Consider the following 21,329-nt stretch of genomic DNA (forward strand, 5'->3'; position numbering starts at 1 on the left):
CCCAGTATTAAAAGATTGGCAGCAGTCAGAAAGTTGGGGGAAAGTTCAGTTCTAGACCAAACTTTGCTGCTATTACCAATCTTTGTTATGAGCTGGGAAAAAAACCACACCAAATCTCTGTCTCCTTTAGGGGAGTTTGGATCTATATCTGAACCTTACAATCCAATCTTGTTAGAAGGGCTATTTTGCTAGCACTCAGAGCAATGTGCAGTATGCATGTCTGTGTGTTTTCACTGCCTGTTATTAAAACTAAGAATATTTGTTTGAATTTATTTATTTTTAAAAAATGCTTAAAGGGGGAAAAATTGAGACAGTGGTAAACAGCTGGCTCTGATGTTGGTACTTTTTAAAGCTGGAAGTTGCTCTGTTTGATACAGTATTGCTGACTCCTCTTTCAAAGCAGTCCCTATGGGTCAGATCCTCAGCTGGTATAGATCGGCATAACTCCACCGTTGGCAATGCAATATAGCCAGGGCTTAAATTATCATATAGTATTTCCTGGAGCCCCCATTCCCCCTGCATTCAGGGTGCTGAGCCCCCCAGATGCTCGGGGCTTCAGCCTCAGGTTTAAAAATATTTACCGGAGCTCTGCTCTGGACAGCTCCAGCTGAATTTAAGCACTGAGCATAGCCATTTTACACTAAGGATAAGCTAAGGATCTGGTCCAAGCACTCCACACTTCTTTAGCTGTACAATCACCTGAAGGTCTCTTTCCCCCATATTCCCTTGCCAAGATATCCCTCCATTTCTCATCTTATCCAACTGATTTTGCAGTGTGATTAACACTAGGTTTCAGTAATAGGGTGATTGTCTCAGAGGAGCTTTTAAGAAAACTACAAATTTGTGCAAAATTATTGTTGAATACCTATAACTTTGCTGTAAGGATTGTTGTTGTTGTTCCATTTAGTGCTTAAAGCTGGTACTTTTACACTGCACTGTATCTTTAGAAAAGGCAAAGTCTTGGTGTATGGGGCTTGTGTATTGGACCCTTCCATTTGAATTATAATCAGATGATGTATTTACATGCAAATTAAAATCTGTTCTCTGTTAAAGGGTTAGTTGCCTCAACCTCTGGACGGTTCATCTATTTATCATTTGTTTGCGCTGTGAGCACAAGAAGAATGATATATATGACATTATGTTTACTGTCCCAGTGCCTGCTGCAAATTGCACTGCATAAATTGACTTGAGATGCTTGCTCTTGTTTCTTTGAGTTTCCAGATGTGGGTTAGCCAAGAAGCAATAGTTCACACTATTATCATGTGACTTGTACATTTTGGTTTCCCAGGCAACAGAATGGGGCTCAGATGAAGACACTAGGAGGTCCTGTCAGAGTAAAGGAAAAACTGAGGTAAGTTTTGCTTTGGCACAAAGAGGCTGCAGTTAAATTATTTGCTTCACACCCTTGGAAATACATGCAGGGAACATCTGACACCCGCTCGAGTTTGTAAATCTGCAGGGTTTTCGAGCCCCCACAACAAATGCGTAAGCTACATAGAACCAGCCATTTGAAAGGCCCTCTGTTCTAGTTATTAGACCTGCTCTGCATGAGATTTGAAGGTAATTCACTGCTGGAAGGGGAATAATTTGTGACAAATCAGAGAGCAGAATGGTGGCAGACCAGGAGTAACATTTATTGTATAGCTGAGACTGATCAGGTCAACTTACGCTTTTGTGAGACAGATTCTGGATCTCAGCCATGTCGGTTTGCATTCAGCTTTAATTTGCAGACAAGCACATGTCCTGGTATAATTCACTCAAACAGCATTGTTTAATCTGATGACACAAAACAATTCTCTACATCAGGGACGTGGCAGCATTCTTTATAAGATAGGTCCACCTTCCTAGAATGCAATTCAAACCAAAAACAGTCCCTGTAAAGAGCTTGGATTCCAGCACAACTGAATTTGTGGGTGTTTTTGATTCAAGCTCAGATCCGCACCCACAATTTGCAAATGGCCACTGTCGTCTTAAGAAGCCCAAACAAACCCCCAGATCTGAAAGCTGGGAACTTCAGGGTGTTTGAAATTGTTATTACTGTATTACAATAGCACCTATAGGCCTCATTGTGCTAGGTGCTGTACAAACAAAAAAACAAGATGGGAGAGAATTTAAAAAATCAAGACACTGGGAACTGTTGTAAGTTGAATCTGAAATCTTCTGTACTTACATTTTATAATATATGCACTGACGTGAACATTTCACTATCACCACCCACTGTGGAATGTGCAAGAGTAAAATGACATTCTATTGTTCATTAAGTACTTGAATTTATAACCAAGCATTATTTTGTCAAGCCACAGAGCAACCCAGTGTGAGATTCCCATGCACTCAACTGAACACATTTCATGATAATTTCACTTTTCTCTTTTTAACATCATGTCAGTGGAAATCAGTGGTTTGTGAGTCTGGTTTTTTGCTGCCTGCTCTGTCCCTGCAGATCATACGGCAAAGAGTTTGACAAACATTTCACAAGAGGATAATGTTCTGAAAAGTTGAGTTCAAACTCATTTTGAGCCATAACTTAGAGGACCTTAGTGCATGCGCTTGGCCTTTGTTTGCAGATATGTCTTGAATCCATCTTACCGTTCTCAGAGACAATAGTTAGAGTGACACTGAACTATTAGAAGCACTGAAAGCAGATAGGTGTTGCCTAGTGGTCTCACAACAACACCTGCAGCTAGGCAGGAGGAAGGAAAGATGGTCCAGTGGTTTATGGTGCTAATTTGGGACTCAGGAGCGCTGGGTTCAATTCCTTGCTCCATCAGTCTTTCTATGTGACAAATAACTTAGCGTCTTTGTCCCTGTCTGTATGATGGGGATATTAGCCCTGCCCTACCTCACAGGGCTGTTGTGAAGATACATACACTGAAGATTATGAAATGCTCAGATACTGCAATAATGGGCATCAAAGAGACAGAGCCAAGAGTTCTGGACATCAATTATCCCATAGCCAGGGCTAAGTTACTTGACCTGTCTGCTTTATTTCCCCCGTCCAAACATATATTTATTTTTTTGTACTTTTCAGGGAGGGGTTTTAAAAGCCACCTAAGGGATTACAGTGCCCAAATGCCATTCATTTTCATGGCAATTGAGACTCTAAATCAGATCACTCGGGTAGGTTAGAAAATCTTGCCATTGTGCCTGGAGCTTCAGCCTAAGAATACCAGTCACGGATCAAATGTTAACAAGCTAGATGGTGAGCTGCTTGTATATTGCCTAATAACATTAACTGTAGTAGTAACCCTACACCTGACCACCTACTGCATGAGGCTGGGTGCTTACTCAGGTCCAAGCCCCTTCAGGATTGCAGGTTAAAACCAGCATCTTAAAATGTCACCTTATTGGGTGGCAGTGCATCATGTAACACTGTGCTGCCTCTTTCCCTGTCTTTCAAGTGATGTCACTGTGACGGTTTGGATCGCAGAAACCCTCTTGGGAACTGCCACCCAGTGTGCCAAGACTACTTCTGCCCCTGCTTTCCCTGCCAGTTCAGGGCCCCAGCACCCTATCTTGCTGAGCTAGACACGCCCGTCTGTTCCAACAAAGACCCAGGGTCTGAATTACTTGTATTCAGCTTTGAATACAAAAATGATACATGCATACAAATAGGATTAATAGATTCAGCAGATCATAACCTTTGAGATATGTTACATGGCATATGTAGCATAAAACACATTCTAAGCATATTTCCATAAAGCGTTGTGGGAGGTACCGTCACAGTCACATTTGAGAGTGTGGCTAGCATGAGTAACAGGGTGGGGCATGGGGAGAAGCGACCCCATTGGGTCAAAGATGTGTTCATTATCACTAGTGTGGAGCTCAGCATTCAATGTTTTTTGGTCTGTGATTAACTGAGTTTCCTGTCTGGTTGCATAACAATCAGACCCCACCACTGGTCATTTTGCATAGGACACAGAGACTGGCAGCGCTCCGAACACGTTGCTCTGGGGTGAATGCTGAATTATTTTTAGCTCTCCAAATTGGCATGCCTTCCCGGTAGGGTCTGAGTGGATTGGGCGGGAAAACTTCGGTGGAGGCTGCCTGAAGTGTACAGCTGTGAGAGTCCCAGGCTGTATGGCTGTCAGTAATACAGGGGTCAGAAAGAAAAAGAGAGACAAGAAGCTAATAGTGATTGGGGAGCAATAAATCTTACTGAGGGAAGCACCTGATTAAAAGTCCAACTAGAAGGAATCCTACCGTGGCATTCTTTGTATGCTTGATCAGCAATATGCTTTTATTCCTCTCGTGCATTTAGGGGCCAGTCTGCTGAGCCCAGATACAGGGGCTTGGTGCAGGTAGCCCTGTATGCGAGGGGCTGGAATCTGCTATCCTTGGCTGTGGAGTGGCTCTGCTGCTACAAGAGAATGTGCTCTGCAAGCTGATTCCTATGCTGTGCAGAGGGTGTGTCCTGTTAGTTCCATTTCACCCTGGGTCCTCTCCACCCACTGGGAAGGCCACGAACCAGATATGATAGGGGCCATATAAATACTAGATAGATGGATATAGATAAATGGAGATGAGTCCGGATTTGCCCCTTGTTATAATTTTTCCAGTGACTCGATCCTGCGTTCCTTCTACCCTTGTTAAGTTGGCAGTGCAGGATTGATCCCCAAGTTTTTGATATGAGGTCAACTGGAATAAAACTGGCTGGAAAATCATTAGGAAATCCTGCTTGGTATCTGCTGCATGCCAAAGAAAGACAGCTTGGCTGGGATGCAGGCTAAGCTGATTAATGGAATTGGTTGTCTAAGGAAATAAATATAAATATCTGAAAGCATATTAATAACAGTGCTCGGAAGCCTGCAAGAGGATGATTTTTAAAAAAAGGGGTGGACTGCAGCAAATAAATTAAATCTGTTTGCAGCAGCCTAAAATGAAATGGCTTTGGAAAGAGCAGTGTATAGTTTGCTGGTTAATGCTCTGTACCTCAGTGCCATAGGGAAGAGACGGGCTCAGTTCATTGCTATTGGTGCTCCTTTAGGCTGGGAGTGCTGTAGAGTGAAGGAGCATGTGTAAAAGAGGAGAGTCTTGGGTCACTCAACTGGGATCTCCTCTGGCTAGTGAAGGTGACCCAAGTCAATCCAGCTCAGCCAGTAGGTCTGGGATTGTGCTTAGATTCTTCTTGGGGGGGATGATGTAAATGGAAGGGGGAGAGATTGTGAACTTCAGTGCTGATGCCCCAGAAGGAGAAGAGGCCAAAAGAAGCTGTGACACTTTCTCAAGGTACTCAGGATTATAAATCACCTTGTTACCCCCCTGCCTCAGTTAGAGAGAGACAGCTCCCTGTCACTCCAGTCTGTTAGCCACTCAATCTCCTCAGAAGCTCTTCCAGCCGTTTTTTCGTCTTGCAGTTCATCTCAGTGCACTCTGAGCCCTCTTGAAGAGCGTTCTCCTGTAGCATCCAGCCCGTCACTGGACACTTACAGAAATAACCAAGTTTGCTGCCTCCAAAGAGAAAGTGTACACACCAGCCTGTTTGGTTTAGCGGAGCATTTACACTTCTCTTAATATGCAACACTGAGATGAATTTATAATAAAACCAAGAATAAGTTTATTACGAAACAACAGAGATTTAATTGATACTGAATAGGGATAGTGGAAACAGAATTGGGTACAGTTAAAACAAAAGTGTAGCAGCCTTTTAAGAGACTAAATACACCTTTAGCAGGCTACAATTCTTGTCTAACTAAAGTTACTCACCTAAAGCAGCTTCAGTGTCACTAGCCTTGTCCCTGGGCCAGAATCCAACTTTAATTAATGCAAACATCACTGTTCTTTCTGCTCCCTCAGTGATGGATAGCAAAATGGTTCTTTTTCCTTTTTATAGTCCGGTAATTCTTTGAAATGGATCCTTTTGAAGAGTGCCTCCAGATAAGCTTCTTCTCCCCTGCTGCTTGTGCTGCGGTATGCTGACACCATGCATCTTTCCCATCCTCTGGTTAACTTGATCTTCTTGTATACCTTAGATGCAAATATATTCCCATTCGGTTTGGCTTACCGTGCTTAATTTGCATCTGAGACCTAGGCACAGAGGTAAATCAACATTCCTTTGTCTGGGAAAAACGTGTTTATCAATCCTGGCCTGCTTACATAGTTTAAACATACTTTTGGAACGTTCATTACTCCTAGGGAAATTCTTCACCACCACACATGTGCAGAATTTATGTCCCCCACAGATTTTTTTTGCTTCCCCACAGAAAAAATGACTTTCTGATGGGGAAGCAAAGGGAAGCCACAAGAGCGGTCATGCAACCCTCCCCAAGCAGTTTGTTTCAGATTCCCAGGGCAGCTGGCAGAGTGGTAAATCACTGTGGGGCTGGGGGTGGGATTGGGGAAGACCCGGCTGGTGGCTCCTACTCTGGGCCGGGCTCAGCTGCTAGTCCCAGCTGAGCTAGGGAGGATTGGACTTCCTCTTCTCCTGAACAGCATCCAAGGCCATGTCAAACCCACCCCCAGATTTCTCCCCTAGCTATAGGAAGCTCTGCAAATCTCCTTCCTTCCCCCCCTCGGTGCTTCCTGCACCCATCACTCCTCAGCTGCAAGAGGAGGGATCACTGTACAAGGAGCTGCTTCCCCATCTGCCTAACACCTGTGCATCCAGATCCGCCTCATACTCAAACCCTCCCGCCGAGCCTCATCCCCCCCCCCACCCACACCCACAACGGTCTCTGATGAGCCCCACTTCCCGTGCACCTGGACCACCCAATGAGCCACCCGCATCTGGATCCCCCCCCACTGAGCCCCAACCAGCTGCACCTGGATCCCCACCCAATTGAGCTCCATTTCCCCAGCATCTGAATGCCCTCATTAAGTCCCCAACACCCAGACCACCCTGCTGAGCTCTATCTCCCACAAACCCACACCCCTCTGCTGAGCCCCAACCATCTTCCCCTGGACCTCTCTGCAGAGTCCCATTACCGTTGCACCCAGAACATCCCAACAAGCCGCTGTGCATCCAGATCCCCCTTCACACACCCGGATCCCCCACTGAGCCGCCTGCACGCAGATTGCCCCACAGAGAACCCTCTCAACCCACACCCGGATCCCCCCACACTAAGCCCCTCCACACTTGGATCCTGCCTTGCTGAGCCTGCCTGCCGACACCTGGTGCACCTGGCGCAGAGGGGCAGGATCCTGGGGTGTTTCTGGGGCAGACCTGGTCCTTGCGCTGTGTCAGGGTTGGGTGCAGCCTCACCGCTGAGTCCGTATCACGGAGGGGGTAGCTGCACAGTGATTTCCCACCTCTATGTAGCCAGTGGTCTGTGCTCCCCAGTGCCAGGCTGGAGTCTCCACATTTATTTGACAAATAAAATTGGCAGAACTATAAAATATTGTGCACAGAATTTTTAGTTCTTCGAGTGCTTGCTCATATCCATTCCAATTAGGTGTGTGTGCGCCGTGTGCACGTTCGTCGGAGACTTTTTACCCTAGCAACACTCGGTGGGCCGGCAGGTTGCCCCCTGGAGTGGCTCCGGTATGGCGCCTGATATATACCCCTGCCGGCCCATCCGCTCCTCAGTTCCTTCTTACCGCCCGTGTCTGTCATTGGAACAGTGGAGCGCGGCTTAGCTGTTCTCCATCTCCCTAGCGATTCGCTCGTTTGTATGGTATCGTGTATATAGTTCTTTTACTGTAGTTCTAGTTAGTATTTAAATTAATTGTTCTTATAGTTGTGTTTATAGTTAAAGAGGATCAGGGGCTCTCCCTTCCTCCTCCCCCGGTACCGGGGCCCATGCCCGGTTCACCGGGCTTCAAGCCTTGCATGGCCTGTCATCGGCCGATGCCCACAGGAGATCCTCACGACTCCTGTTTAAAGTGCCTAGGCGAATCCCACCTTGCGGACAAGTGCCGAATCTGCAAGGCATTCAAGCCCCGGACAAAGAGAGAGCGGGACATTCGCCTGAAACAACTTTTGATGGAGGCAGCTTTAACTCCTCCATCCTTGGCACCGACTCCGGCACCGGGACCAAGTGCCTCTTCCGCACCAGACTGCCCGGCACCGATAAAGGCTCCTCGTCCCCACCCTTCACCGGCCCAACCCTCCAGCCGGCACCGCTCCCTCTCCCCGAGGAGCAAGAAGCACAAGGCTCCTGCGGCACCTACAGCTACACCGCAGTTGGAGCGTATATCCAAGACGGACCACCTGGCACCGTCAACTGCCGCGGCACCGCTTGTCTCCACACCATCGGTTCCGGCTTCACAGGAGCCGTTGAGTCCAGTGCCTACCAGCTTCCCAGCACGCGCTGTGGTTGAGCTCGTCGCGCCCTCCACGCCGGAGACCTTCTCCGCGGCGTGGGACCTAATCGCTCTTGGCCTCGACATCGCTCCCAATCCCGGCACCGCTTGCAGTCCCGGTACCATTCTCCATGGAACCGGTCGTACTCACGGCACCACTCGAGATCCCAGTCGCCGTCGTGATACTCTCGGCACCGGTCCTGATCGCAGCACCGACGTACTTATCGCAACCGATCCCGGTACGACGATATAAGGCACTGGTCGACCTCCCGGCACCGCACTGGTAGCAAGTCCCAGTCCCGGTCCCGCTCCCGATACCGCCACAGTTCCCGGTACCATTCGCCGGTACCGCTCAGAGATGAGCTCTATGGGTGCAGAGACCTGGCCCAATCAACTTCAGCTCCTCCTTGGCCGTCGCGTCACCTGTCCGCCTCCTCTCACGCGGACAGCGCCTCCTACGGGGGTTCAGATGCACAGGCCCACCCGGACCATGGACTACCTCAATGGTCTTTTTGGACACCTTGGGCCTATCACCAAGCCCAGGGCGAGCCAATGGGCCCAGCACGCTCCGGCCACTCGGAGCACCGTGCACCAGAGGCCACAGTTAGCAGACCTCCCCATGCTGGTACGGAGGAAGACTCTGCACATGCAACTGAGCAGCATGATGTTCCGGAGACGGAGGTCCCCCAGGACGAGGCGTCAGTCCAAGACCCATTCATCCCTGGGTTGTCATCCTCCTCTTCCCCGAATGAGGTGGTAGTGGGCACATCATCATTGGGGCCCCCGCCAATTGACCTTCGAGCGCACCAGGATCTTCTGCGGCGTGTTGCCCAGAATATAAATCTTCCTGTAGAGGAATTTCCTGAGGTGGAGGACCCGGTGGTTAGTATATTATGGGTGGAAGCACCGACCAGGGTGGCCCTCCCCTTCATCAGATCGATCCAAGCCAGAGCAGACACCATCTGGCAGTCCCTGGCTTCCATCCTACCCACAGCCAGGGGAGTAGAACGAAAATACATGATGCCTTCTAAGGGGTATGAGTACCTCTACGTGCACCCCGCCCACTGCTCGTTGGTGGTACAATCAGTCAATGAACGGGAGCACCACGGCCAACAAGCCCCCGGCCCAAAATCTAGGGAGGCCAGGCGCATGGATTTGCTGGGCCGGAAAATATACTCTGCTGGAGGCCTTCAGCTCCATGGGGCTAACCAACAGGCCCTCTTAAGCCGCTACAGCTATAACACCTGGGAAGCTGTCGGCAATTTTACCGAGTTGGTTCACCAGGACTCCCATCAGGAGTTTACAGATCTCCTAGAGGAAGGGAAGAGGGTCGTGAGAACCTCATTACAAGCCTCGTTAGATGCCGCTGACTCTGCAGCCAGAACGGTCTCCTCTGGCATAGCTGTGCGTCGCATATCTTGGTTGCAAGTGTCCGGCCTACTGCCTGAGCTACAATACACCATTCAAGACTTGCCATTCGATGGACAAGGTCTATTCTTGCAAAAGACAGACCCCAGATACAGAGTCTGAACGACAACCGGGTTATATGCGTTCGCTGGGAATGCATACACCCCAGACTCAGAGATGGTCCTTCCGCTCCCAACCTCAGCGCCCTTACCCCCTGCCTCGGCCAAGACAGGATCTTGCCCGAAGACGAGGCTGTACTGCCCGCAGACGTCAGTCTGGACCTCAAGGGTGCAACAATTCCAGTCCCACCAAACCACCACCGGGACCCAAAGCAAACTTTTGAGGGTGCGCCCGAGAGGAGTGTACCAATTCCCTCCCTGGATCCTCTTCACTTTTACAACCGCCTTTCCCCGTTCCTTCCGGCGTGGTACCAGCTGACCTCAGATCGTTGGGTCCTACGTACGGTGGAGCTTGGATACTGTCTTCAGTTTATTTCTCCCCCTCCCTCCCACCCCCCCTCCTCGTCCCTCTTCAGGGACCCCGCTCACGAGCAACTTCAGGAGGTTCGCAAGCTCCTCTCGACTGGAGCTATAGAGGAGATACCGGAGGAGTTAAAGGGCAAGGGGTTGTATTCCCGATATTTCTTAATCCCCAAGACAAAAGGGGGCCTCTGGTCCATCCTGGACCTGCGAAGACTGAACAAACTCATCAAAAAGTTCAAGTTCCGCATGGTATCCCTAGGAACCATCATTCCTTCCCTGGATCCCGGAGATTGGTACACCGCTCTTGACATGAAGGACGCATATTTCCCCATTGCAATTTATCCCCCGCACAGGAGGTATCTGTGCTTTGTGGTAAATCAGGGTCACTACCAGTTTACTGTCCTTCCCTTTGGTCTTTCCTCGGCCCCTCGGGTCTTCACGAAGTGTATGGCGGTCATCGCTGCTTCCCTGCGCAGTCGTCGAATACACGTCTTCCCTTACCTTGACGACTGGCTTATCCGAGGGACTTCAGAGGCACAAGTGATCAGCCATGTCGCCATCATCAGGGAGCTGTTTATGCGTCTAGGCTTGATCATCAATTTGGACAAGTCCACCCTGGTGCCTACGCAGAGGATAGAATTTATCGGGGCAATGCTGGACTCCAACCTTGCAACGGCCAGTTTGCCCCTGCACCAGTTTCAAGCCATAGTCTCCCTTGTCGAAAGTCTTCAGAGCTTTCCAACCACCTCTGCTCGTACTTGCCTTGCTCTCCTGGGGCACATGGCTGCATGCACTTTCGTCACAAGGCATGCCAGACTGCGAATGCGCCCTCTGCAAACCTGGCTCGCTTCGGTCTATCGGCTGGGCAGGGATGCCATAGACATTATCCTGACAATTCCACTGGATGTTCTAGGCTCCCTCGACTGGTGGAAGACATCATCCCAAGTGTGTGCGGGCCTGCCGTTTCACCACCCCCAGCCCTCCGTGTCCCTGACAACGGACGCATCCTCGCTGGGCTGGGGTGCCTACCTAGGGCTCCTGCGTACCCAAGGCCTTTGGTCACCCCGGGAGCTGACGTTCCACATCAATGTGCGAGAGCTGAGAGCGGTCCGGCTGGCATGCCAAGCGTTTCAGCGCCATCTACATGGCCGTTGTGTTGCAGTGTTCACGGACAACACAACGGCCATGTATTACATCAACAAGCAGGCTGGGACACGGTCCTCCCCTTTGTGTCAGGAAGCGATACGGCTGTGGGACTTCTGCATAGCCCACTCCATACATCTAGTGGCCTCCTTTCTCCCGGGGGTATGGAACATCCTCGCAGATCACCTGAGCAGGTCCATCCGTCCGGACGTTCTCCATTCGATTTTCCGGAGGTGGGGCTTTCCCCACATAGACCTGTTTGCATCCAGAATGAACAGGAAATGCCAGGTGTTCTGCTCCCTACAGGGTCGCTTCCCGGGCGCTTTGTCGGACGCATTCCTGATTCCGTGGACGGGCTGCCTCTGTTACACCTTCCCACCATTCCCTCTCGTCCACCGAGTCCTGCTCAAGCTCCGAAGGGACAGAGCTCGCCTCATCCTGATCGCTCCGGCTTGGCCGAGGCAGCCCTGGTACACCATGCTGCTCGACCTGTCCTTGGCAGACCCAATTCCCCTGCCGCTCTGGCCGGACCTGATCACACAAGACTTCGGCAGGATGCACCATCTGGACCTGCAGTCCCTTCATCTGACTGCATGGCTCCTGTCTGGTTAAACCAGTCGGAGTTGCGCTCTTCCGCCACAGTACAGCAGGTGTTGTTGGGGAGCAGGAAGCCCTCCACGCGCTCGACATACCTCGCAAAATGGAAGCCCTTCTGCCACTGGTGTAACCAGCACGGCCATTCTCCGCATTCTGCATTAGTCCCCGCTATCCTGGACTACGTGTGGTCTCTCAAACAGCAGGGGTTGGCGATCTCCTCTCTGCGAGTACATCTTGTGGCTATATCCACCTTCCATCCGGGGGAAGCTGGCAGTTCCTTTTTTTCCCACCCTATGGTTTCCAGATTCCTCAAGGGCTTGGAGCGACTATACCCACAGGTCAAACAGCCTACCCCTACCTGGGACCTGAACCTCGTCTTAGCCAGACTCATGGGGCCCCCTTTTGAGCCTTTGGCCACATGCTCGCTGCTGTACTTGTCCTGGAAAACAGCTTTCCTAGTCGCTATCACCTCGGCTAGACGAGTCTCAGAGCTTCGTGCACTGACTGTGGATCCTCCCTATACTGTGTTCCATAAGGACAAGGTACAGCTGCGACCGCACCCGGCATTCCTCCCTAATGTCATCTCCGCCTTTCACGTTAACCAGGACATCTTCCTGCCAGTCTTTTGTCCAAAGCCGCATTCATCGTGACGAGAGCAACAGCTCCATACTTTGGATGTCCAAAGGGCTCTCGCCTTCTACATCGAGAGGACCAAGCCCTTCTGGCGCTCACCTCAGCTATTTGTGGCGGTGTCGGAACGTATGAAGGGCATGACAATCTCCTCACAGCGTATTGCATCTTGGGTGACATCCTGTATTCGGGCTTGCTATGACTTGGCTCATGCTCAGGCGGGCCATCTCACTGCCCACTCTACCCGGGCTCAAGCCTCATCTGCCGCGTTCTTGGCCCATGTTCCCATACAGGACATCTGCCGCGCGGCCACCTGGTCTTCCATCCATACGTTTGCATCGCACTACGCATTCGTCCAACAGTCTAGAGACGATGCCGCCTTCGGCTCAGTGGTCTTACGTTCCGCAACGTCTTGCTCCGACCCCACCACCTAGGTAAGGCTTGGAAATCACCTAACTGGAATGGATATGAGCAAGCACTCGAAGAAGAAAAGACGGTTATTCACCTTTGTAACTGTTGTTCTTTGAGATGTGTTGCTCATATCCATTCCAAACCCGCCCTCCTTCCCCTCTGTCGGAGTAGCCAGCAAGAAGGAACTGAGGAGCGGATGGGTTGGCAAGGGTATATATCAGGCGCCATACCGGCACCACTCCAGGGGGCGACCTGCCGGCCCACCACGTGTTGCTAGGGTAAAAAGTCTCCGACGAATGTGCACGCGGTGCGCACACACTTAATTGGAATGGATATGAGCAACACATCTCGAAGAACAACAGTTACAAAGGTGAGTAACCGTCTTTTTCTTGGTGCAGAATTTTTAATTTTTCGGCACAGAATACCCTCAGGAGTAGTACAGGCAACTACTAACGTATTACTCGTACATAGGTCACGCCACTAGGATCTAAGCTTTCATTTGATGTCATCTTGATGGATAAATGCTATGACAGCAATGTGGTCGGTGTAGTGAATTTGTCAGGGCTGATCATAGTTGCTGACACAGGGTGGCAAATCACCAAGGTGTCACGGAAGCCCTTTCCCTTCCCACTTCACCACTCACCCACGCGAGCAGGGATGACCTGGTTGGGTCTTGCTGGCAGTGCCATAGAACTTCTAAGGGGCATGCCTGGGGAGGGCTGGCCGTTCGCACTGGGATGGCTGCACCCTGCTGGCTATATCTGTTACACGTGAGTAGAAATGGACGTGCCTCCAAGGCCTCTGCCACACTGTTACCAGCCAGAATTTCATCCCGTCAGGGCTTCTCCCCTGGAGCGCAGTGTGTTTTCTGCTCCAGGCAAACCCAGACCCACGGGAGGCACAGTCGAGCCCTCTGCAGCTGAATGCACTCGTGTTCACTGTCCCTGCAGCTGAGAGGGCTGTGAACAATGTCTTTAAATGTATAGAGCTGTAAGTGGGAACTGAAGCAAACCCTGGTGCAGTGGAAATTCCCAAATTCCCATCCCTATCAAGAAATGTTTCCCCTGCATTCAATCAATGCCATAGATAGAGCCATGAGTCTTTGACAGTAATGTGTAAGTTACAGTGGAAAATACTGAATCATAGAATTAAAGAAGAAATACCAGCCAAGGCCAGTCTAGAGTCCATCCCCTCGTACCTGCCATGCAGAGTCTCTCCCCACTGTGTATTCTTCAGTATTTGCTCTGATCTACTTTTAAATGACTCAGGCAATGTGGCTTCCATTGCCTCACTTGGGAGGGTAGGAATGTAGGAATTACCATATTAACTGAAGGCTTGTCGTCACTTAAAACACTGCAGCTGCGGCGCTTCAATGTAAACACTACTTACGCCGACAGGATGGAATCTCCCGTCGGTGTAGATAACCCACCTCCCAAAGAGGCAGTCGCTAGTTCAATGGAAGAATTCTTCCATTGATTTAGCGTTGTCTATGCAGAGACTTGGGGCAAGTCTACACTACTGCGCTGCACTGCTGTCGTGCGTCTGGTGAAGACACGCTGTGCCGGCAGGACAAGCATTTAGGTTGGCTTAACAAAGCCACTCAAGGATATGTATTTTTTGCATCCCTGACCAATGTAGTTAAATGGACCTAATTTTCTAGTGTAGACCAAGCCTCAGGCCAATGATCCATCCAGTCTCGTATCTTGACTGTTACAGCACCAGTAACAGCTGCTTCAAAGGAAAGATCCAAGAAACCTTTCAGTAGTAGCTATGGAATAACCTGCCCACAGGGAAGGTTTTTTCTTAGCTCCTTCAGCCCCTTTGATTAGAGGCTAGTTGAAACCCTGAAGCATGGAAGTTTTTATGCCTTCCAAAACACATGGAATAAATCCTTGCTGTTTAAACTCTAGATGTTTTTTTCTCCATATAAATTCTTATTCCTTTTTTTTTTTAAATACTTCTAAGCTCTTTGCCTGGATGGTATCTTGAGGCAACGAGTTCCACAGGTTAATTGTGCATAGTGTGAAAATATACTTCCATTTATCCACAACCAAGATCTTACCATTAGAGGTTTGATTGTAGTCCTCCTCTTACCTATACCTTTGTTCAGCATTACTCCATTTCTCCTAGTAAAACCACTGTGGACCCCACACCAAGTGGATCTTCTCCCTCCTTGCTGTCTAAATGGCTTATGTGTTTCTTTGCCAAAGGCAACAGATCATCCAGAATCAATCCTTCCCCATTATATCACATTTGTATTTTTACATGATGTTAGTTTCATGATCCACCAAAACGTTCAGCTCACCTGTTGTGCACTATTTTGAGCCAAATGGCTAAAAACAAAATACAAAGCACACAGAAAACCCAGCCCCACTGATTTATTCAAAGTAAGGTCCCAATTAAAGGGAGTGCTGCCATATAGTTAGTCATCAGAAGGAAAAATACATCTTTGCAATGAGATTAAGGGTTGGCGCGTTTCAAACCCCCAGTGTTCAAGGATGACAGATTACATGCCTTGGGAAGCATCTGCAACAGGTTTGTTCTTAATATGCTGAAAACTGCCTTTTGATTTTTATTTGAACTTCAACCCAGCAGGGACTTCAGCCCCCTTTATTTGCCTTGCTGGTCTCCCCAGATGAAGAAGGGTAGTAATGGGGAGAAGGTGAGAAAGGCGCCATTTTCTATGATTGGGTTTGAAATGCTCTTGGTGACAATTCAGAGTGGCCTGCAAGTGTGGAAATGCCAGAATGAGGCCTGCTCTTAATACCTTGCTGGTCGATATTACGTTGTTCATGGAGCTTTTAAAGCCAGATGTTGGAATGAATGAAACAAAGTAGCAAAGACTTAAATTAGGTGGCAACGATCAAAGTAATGGAAACAAAACTAACCATTAATTAGCAATTGGAACAATTTACCAAGGGTCGTGATGGGTTCTCTATCACTGACCATTTTAAAATCAAGATTGGATGTTTCTCTGAAAGAGCTGCTGTAGGAATTTTTCTGGGGCAGTCCTATGGCCTGTGTTCTACAGGCAGTCAGATTTGGTGGTTACAATGGTCCTTTCTGGTCATGAAATCTATGAATCTATGGAAACGCAAGTGAGGGCTTTTGAGGAAGTTCTATCACTGATATTGAAGCGGGGTGACCTAGTGGACTGAGTACTAGGCCAGCAGTTAGATACTCATGCTTTCTAGGAAAACAGGAATAGCTCAGCTGGATCAGACCAATTGTCCATTTCGTTTAGCATCTTGTCTCTGAAAGTGGCCAATGCTATATGTTTCAGAGGACGGAGCAAGAACTCAGAAGTGGATAATTATGGAATAGCCTGTCCTTAGTGGAAGTTCTTTCTGACCCTATTATTTAGAAGTTGACTTATTTTTTGAGCAGTAAACATAAGGGTTTATATCAGTTCCACCCTCATTTTTGAAAATAATCCTATCTATTATAATGGGGGCTGTTTTTGTTGTCATGTAAATGTCCAGTCCTTTTTTTTGGAATCTGATTAAACTCTTGGACTCAATAATATTTTGTGGTAATGAATTCCACAGGCTGATTGGTCACAGGTTCATCTGGGCTGGTGCCATGACATCAGATTGTGATGTAAATATTGTTGTGTTGTGAAGTCTGACATGGCAAACTTTGTGACTGGGAGGAAAACCTCTTTGGATTCAGCCACCTCTATTTAGAACAGTAATTGCTCCACATCTAGCTAGTAAAATCTATCACTGAATAGCTTCTATTTGTTTAAAACGTTTATGTCTAAGAAGCTGGCGAGTCAGAGGCTGTGACTTGGAGTTGGTTGTTTTGCAGCATTTGATTTAATTTCACTAACAAGTTACAAATTTAAGTTATAGGGAGAAGTATATCAAGTACAGCCACAGATAACTTTTCAGAGAGACCCCAGGTCTTGTGGACAAGGTGGTAAATTTAAAGAATGTGTATAGAAGGCTGGTCTTTTACAACGGTATTTTGAGGGGGGGGGGGAAATAAGGAGGTATTTCATGTTAAGCACATGGGGAAGTTTTGAGAGTGAATCTAAACATTTCTGCATCATTCTTGCTTTTGCTTGAGGCTTTCACACAACACAGACTGAGGCAACTGAGAGTGTGGAGGCAGCAGTGAAAAATGTAAGATTTAATACAGTACTATTTTTAGGGATGTGTAGGAGTTTGTGCTATTTGGTGGCTAGAGGAGGGGACTGGAAGTCAAGACTCATGGGTCCTGTTCTCAGAGCTGCCACTGAGTCTAAGTGCATGATCTTGGGCAAGTCCCTTAACATCTCTTTGCCACAGTTCACCTTTCTGTAAACAGGGGAGAATAATATCTACCTGCTTCAGAGGGATGTTATGAGGCTTTAAATAAAGCTGAGGAAAATTCTTTAAGCTCAGTGGATAAAAAGAGCTATGTTATCATTGCCCTTCTTCCAGAAATGTGCAGCATTGTTATTCTCACTAGAGACTTACTTTGGTTAAAGAAGCTATGCAGATTCCAGGCAATTATTTTGTAGGAATAAGACAATTACATTTGCCCCATGGTATCACTCTGCCTGGCAGCATTCTCTTCCTCCTCCTCCTCCTCCCAAGCGCTGTAGAAAATGCCACTATTTGCCCTAGCTTCCATTATAACCAATGAAAACTGTAGCGAATTCAGATCATTCAATTTTTGTGAAAAATATCAGCTGTCAAATGCTTCTGTTTTAACCTATTACCCCCATACTAACCATGTTCTTTGCTGCCACGATCAGGAGCAGGGAGGCGAGCTCAGACCACAGCGGTAAGATCTCCTCAATATAGATTCCTTAGCCATTCACCTTCTGTTTTTGCTAAATGCCTACGTTTTTGCTCGAGCAAGTACAATTAAAAACCGTGCATAACCTCTCAAAAATACAGGTAATTTATCAGCCAGGTTGGGTTGCTTTGAGCGTCCTAATCACCCTGGAGTAGAATTCATGTCATACTTTGCTGTTCATTGTTGCTGGCTGCCTGCAGACTCAGGAAGACGCTGCAGCATCAGCTTACAGATCGTTCATTTTTTCAGTGTTATCTTGCTGGCCATGTGGGCTTTTTTTTTTTTTTTTTTAAAACGGAAGTGAAGGACCGGAATATAGTTCTGTGGCAAAGCGGCAAATTCTGTAAATGTTGTTTGTTGTTCCTAAAATAATAATAAAGGAATCTAGGCAACACTGTACGCACCCCTAACACAAGTTACCCCCTAAAAGATCAAATTAAACATCTGTGGCTAATTCAGATCAGATGCTGATTACAATCCCCTCAAGGCTGGGGGAATTGGGAGTAGGAGTGGGGTTGGGTTAGCTTCTCTGAGAGTGGAATTTGGATGCAGATCTGCATACTGGTTTAGATGCTGAACCTTCCCCACATCTGAAATAGAAAATGTTGTGGGAGAAAGGGATTGGGCCCATGTCTAGTTATTTATATAGCAGCCACTGAGCAACATATTCTTGGTCCTGTACAGCTATCAACCCCAAATCTGCAGTCCTAAATCAGGGGAAACCCTCACTCAGTTATTGGCTGAGTCAGAATTGCAGAACTATGACTTACATAGACAAGAATTCCTTTACCCACCAGTGAAATGCAGCCACCTCTAGGGTAGAGGAGGGCAATCAGATCACACAGCACAGCAGAACATGACAGAGTGAGAGGAGACATGGTCAGACAAGCCCTTAGTCTTATTTTAAAAAGCACAGGAACTTTAATTTCAACACGAAACAGATAGAGATCTTGTTATTTAAAGTCCTGTTTGATAGACAAAACAACAGTTCATCTGCTTCTGACAGATGAAGTGGTGAATCGACGCAGCTAGGATTTGAAGCTCTGGTTCCAGGGCACATGGGGTTTCAAATTTGATCCCTGCTATATCTGATCAAGAAATGATAAACCTGAAATTAAGATTGGCAGGCACCGACTCAATGGAAAAATGCAGCCTTCACATGGAATCCTTGAGTGTTCCCTGACTAGCTCTGAAAGTGCACATCCCACTGCCTGGTAGCATATTAAAAAAAAATAATAATCCCCAAATATTCTAAACATCAGTACCTTGTTCTTAGCTAACGCTGGTAGCCTTTCCTTAAATACAGTCCTTCCAGGAATTGATGTCCATGTAGCAAATGAAAGGAGATAGGACTTAATGCAACTGAGCAAGTCTCTTCCCTCCCAAATGATACGGAGTGTTTTTACATGGCTGAATCTTGCAAATGAAATCTTCAGGGAAATGATCAGCCGCTTGTAGGACTTGGAGATAGGGGAGCTTGCAGCATGATTGCAACTCTCAAAAGAAGGAGCCGTGTCTGCAATGGTGGGCTCAGCTTAATGGCAGATTATCTACAGAGGGTGGAGGAGGGGTGGGGGAGGAAAGCAAAGCAGCCAGCGTAACCAAGATGAGGTTATTATTTTTAACAAGTTTCCTTTTCTGTTTACAGTAGAATTTAATTTGATTTCTTTACCATGTGCCCTATGAATGGTAGTTGATGAACAATTGCTTGTATCCTTTTCTCTGTGAAGTGCAGGATGGACAGAGACCCCTAAGCCATGATTTTGATGGCAGACTTACAGGACATCTCCCATACTCTGCAGGGCTGTTAAGGGCAGCTCTGGGGAACTGGGGCAGTGACATGGATTTATGGCTATGCAGATCCATCAGTCATTTGCTACGTGCTGGAGTCCCCAGTTACAGATGTAAATAGGGGCTTTGCTGGCACTCAGTGGCCTGGGTTGGTGTGGGGAATTTGTTTTATGCTGCATCCTGTGAAACTCCTGAGAGCACAGTCCCAGTGCATGAAAAACAGGCAGTGAAGCTGCCTAGACACAAGTGAGCCTCGTTGATCGACTCTCAGGCCTTGTCTACAGCAGAGAATTTCTTTCTTGTTTTTCCAGCAGCAATGCAACTACACTGCTACTGGCAACAGTGTGACCCCCAGTGTAAGCAGGGCACTTGGTCTCCGCTACAGCTTGTGCCATTGGTCATGCTGGCACAGCTGCAGCACTGCTAGGAAAATGGATACAAAATGTCCTGTTGTGAACGCTCCCTCATCCTGCAAGCTAGGTGAAGTGCCTAAAGTGAGCCATTGGTGTAACCGGTGAAGAATAAATTAGATTAGATTATTGCAGCCCTTTCAGTGGAGTGGGGATGGGGGTGGTTAGAGGAGTAACAAACAAACTGGGTTTCTAACATCTCCGTGGACATCTTGCTTTGCACGTTGGTCATTTGTTGCCTGTCTGACTTACCCATTCAGGCAGTGGACTGTACAGAGCTGTGTAGTTGTACAGCACTGTGCACAATGGGGCCTGATCCAGGATGGGGCTCTTGGATGCTATTCAAAGATAATTAATGCTCTCCGGTATATTTCTGCTGTAACACAGGTAAGGAAAATACGAGGATTTTTTGACAAAACTGCTACCTTGACAGTCCCCCTTTCACATAGACTGTTTGTATTTTCCCTTCTTGCAGGAGGAATGCCAGAACTATGTGCGAGTGCTGATTGTTTATGGCAAGAAGGTTTTTACCTGTGGTACCAATGCCTTCTCCCCCGTGTGTTCCAGTAGACAGGTCTGTTATTGTCTTTCTCTTTTGGGAGGGGGAGGGATGGTGGAGAGAGATGAGGGTGTGTTCCAGGGAAAGAGTCATTTTGAGGCGAAGATGGAAGTATTCCCTATTATAGAATAAATATTCAAAATTCAGCTGATCTGAAATTATGTCTCTTTGCTGTGATCCCACCCACCCCCCTTGCTTGGAAATGAGGCTGATGCTATATATGAATTGGGTTCAGCTACAAAACAATATTTGTGGCCTTGTGAGTCACACACTCCCTATAGGGTAGTGCTTTGTGAGGTGGAAGGGGCTTGGACTCAGATTACCCTTTTGTTTTGGGAGGCGAGGTTTTTTTCACTTGTCCTCACCCCAGCCCCGTGTAGGGAGCAGGGCAGAAGCACTGGAGAGCTGTGAAGGAATCCTTGTGGTGAGAAGGATTGCAGGGCTGTTGAAACTTTACGCCTTTCATGGCTCTTTCTTGGTCTTCCTTTGCTCATGCCTACTGCTGACAGCTAGGACTGGCAACACGCATCTGTTGTCTCGATAAGATCTTCTCAAGGAGCAGATTATCCTGAGTGGCAATTGAGCTGTGTGGATTCAGAAGACATGGAACACAGACTAACTAATGGGGGTGGGGGGGAGCACATTCTTCAGCTCCCAAAGAGGAGAGATTCCCCCTCAGAATCAGGATTGGTCCCTGCAGCTGTGTCATTAGTACTACAAAGGCTGTTTTCAGTGAGAGTGGGCCCTGTTTGTTGGAATTCCAACTCATATAGGGTTCCACCAAAGCAAATGACAAAGCTCTCCTTGATATTAAAAGAAGCAGGACCAGGACCCCAGTGATTTAAAAATGTCAGCAGGTAAAATTGGAAACAG

At 47.8% G+C, this 21,329-nt stretch overlaps 1 protein-coding gene across 5 annotated transcripts in view; it reads left to right on the forward strand.

Moving 5' to 3' along the window:
- Window positions 1–21,329, forward strand: part of SEMA5B (semaphorin 5B) — a 367,047-nt gene that overhangs the window by 265,529 nt on the left and 80,189 nt on the right. For all 5 annotated transcript variants that reach the window (XM_050917005.1, XM_050917004.1, XM_050917001.1 and 2 more), the window contains exons 6-7: window positions 1,289–1,351; window positions 20,373–20,471. In XM_050917005.1, coding sequence (XP_050772962.1) covers window positions 1,289–1,351; window positions 20,373–20,471 — 162 coding nt within the window. The remainder of the gene's footprint in view (window positions 1–1,288; window positions 1,352–20,372; window positions 20,472–21,329) is intronic.

This window comes from Gopherus flavomarginatus, chromosome 10, assembly GCF_025201925.1.
Source record: "Gopherus flavomarginatus isolate rGopFla2 chromosome 10, rGopFla2.mat.asm, whole genome shotgun sequence".
NCBI classification, from domain to species: Eukaryota; Metazoa; Chordata; order Testudines; family Testudinidae; genus Gopherus; species Gopherus flavomarginatus.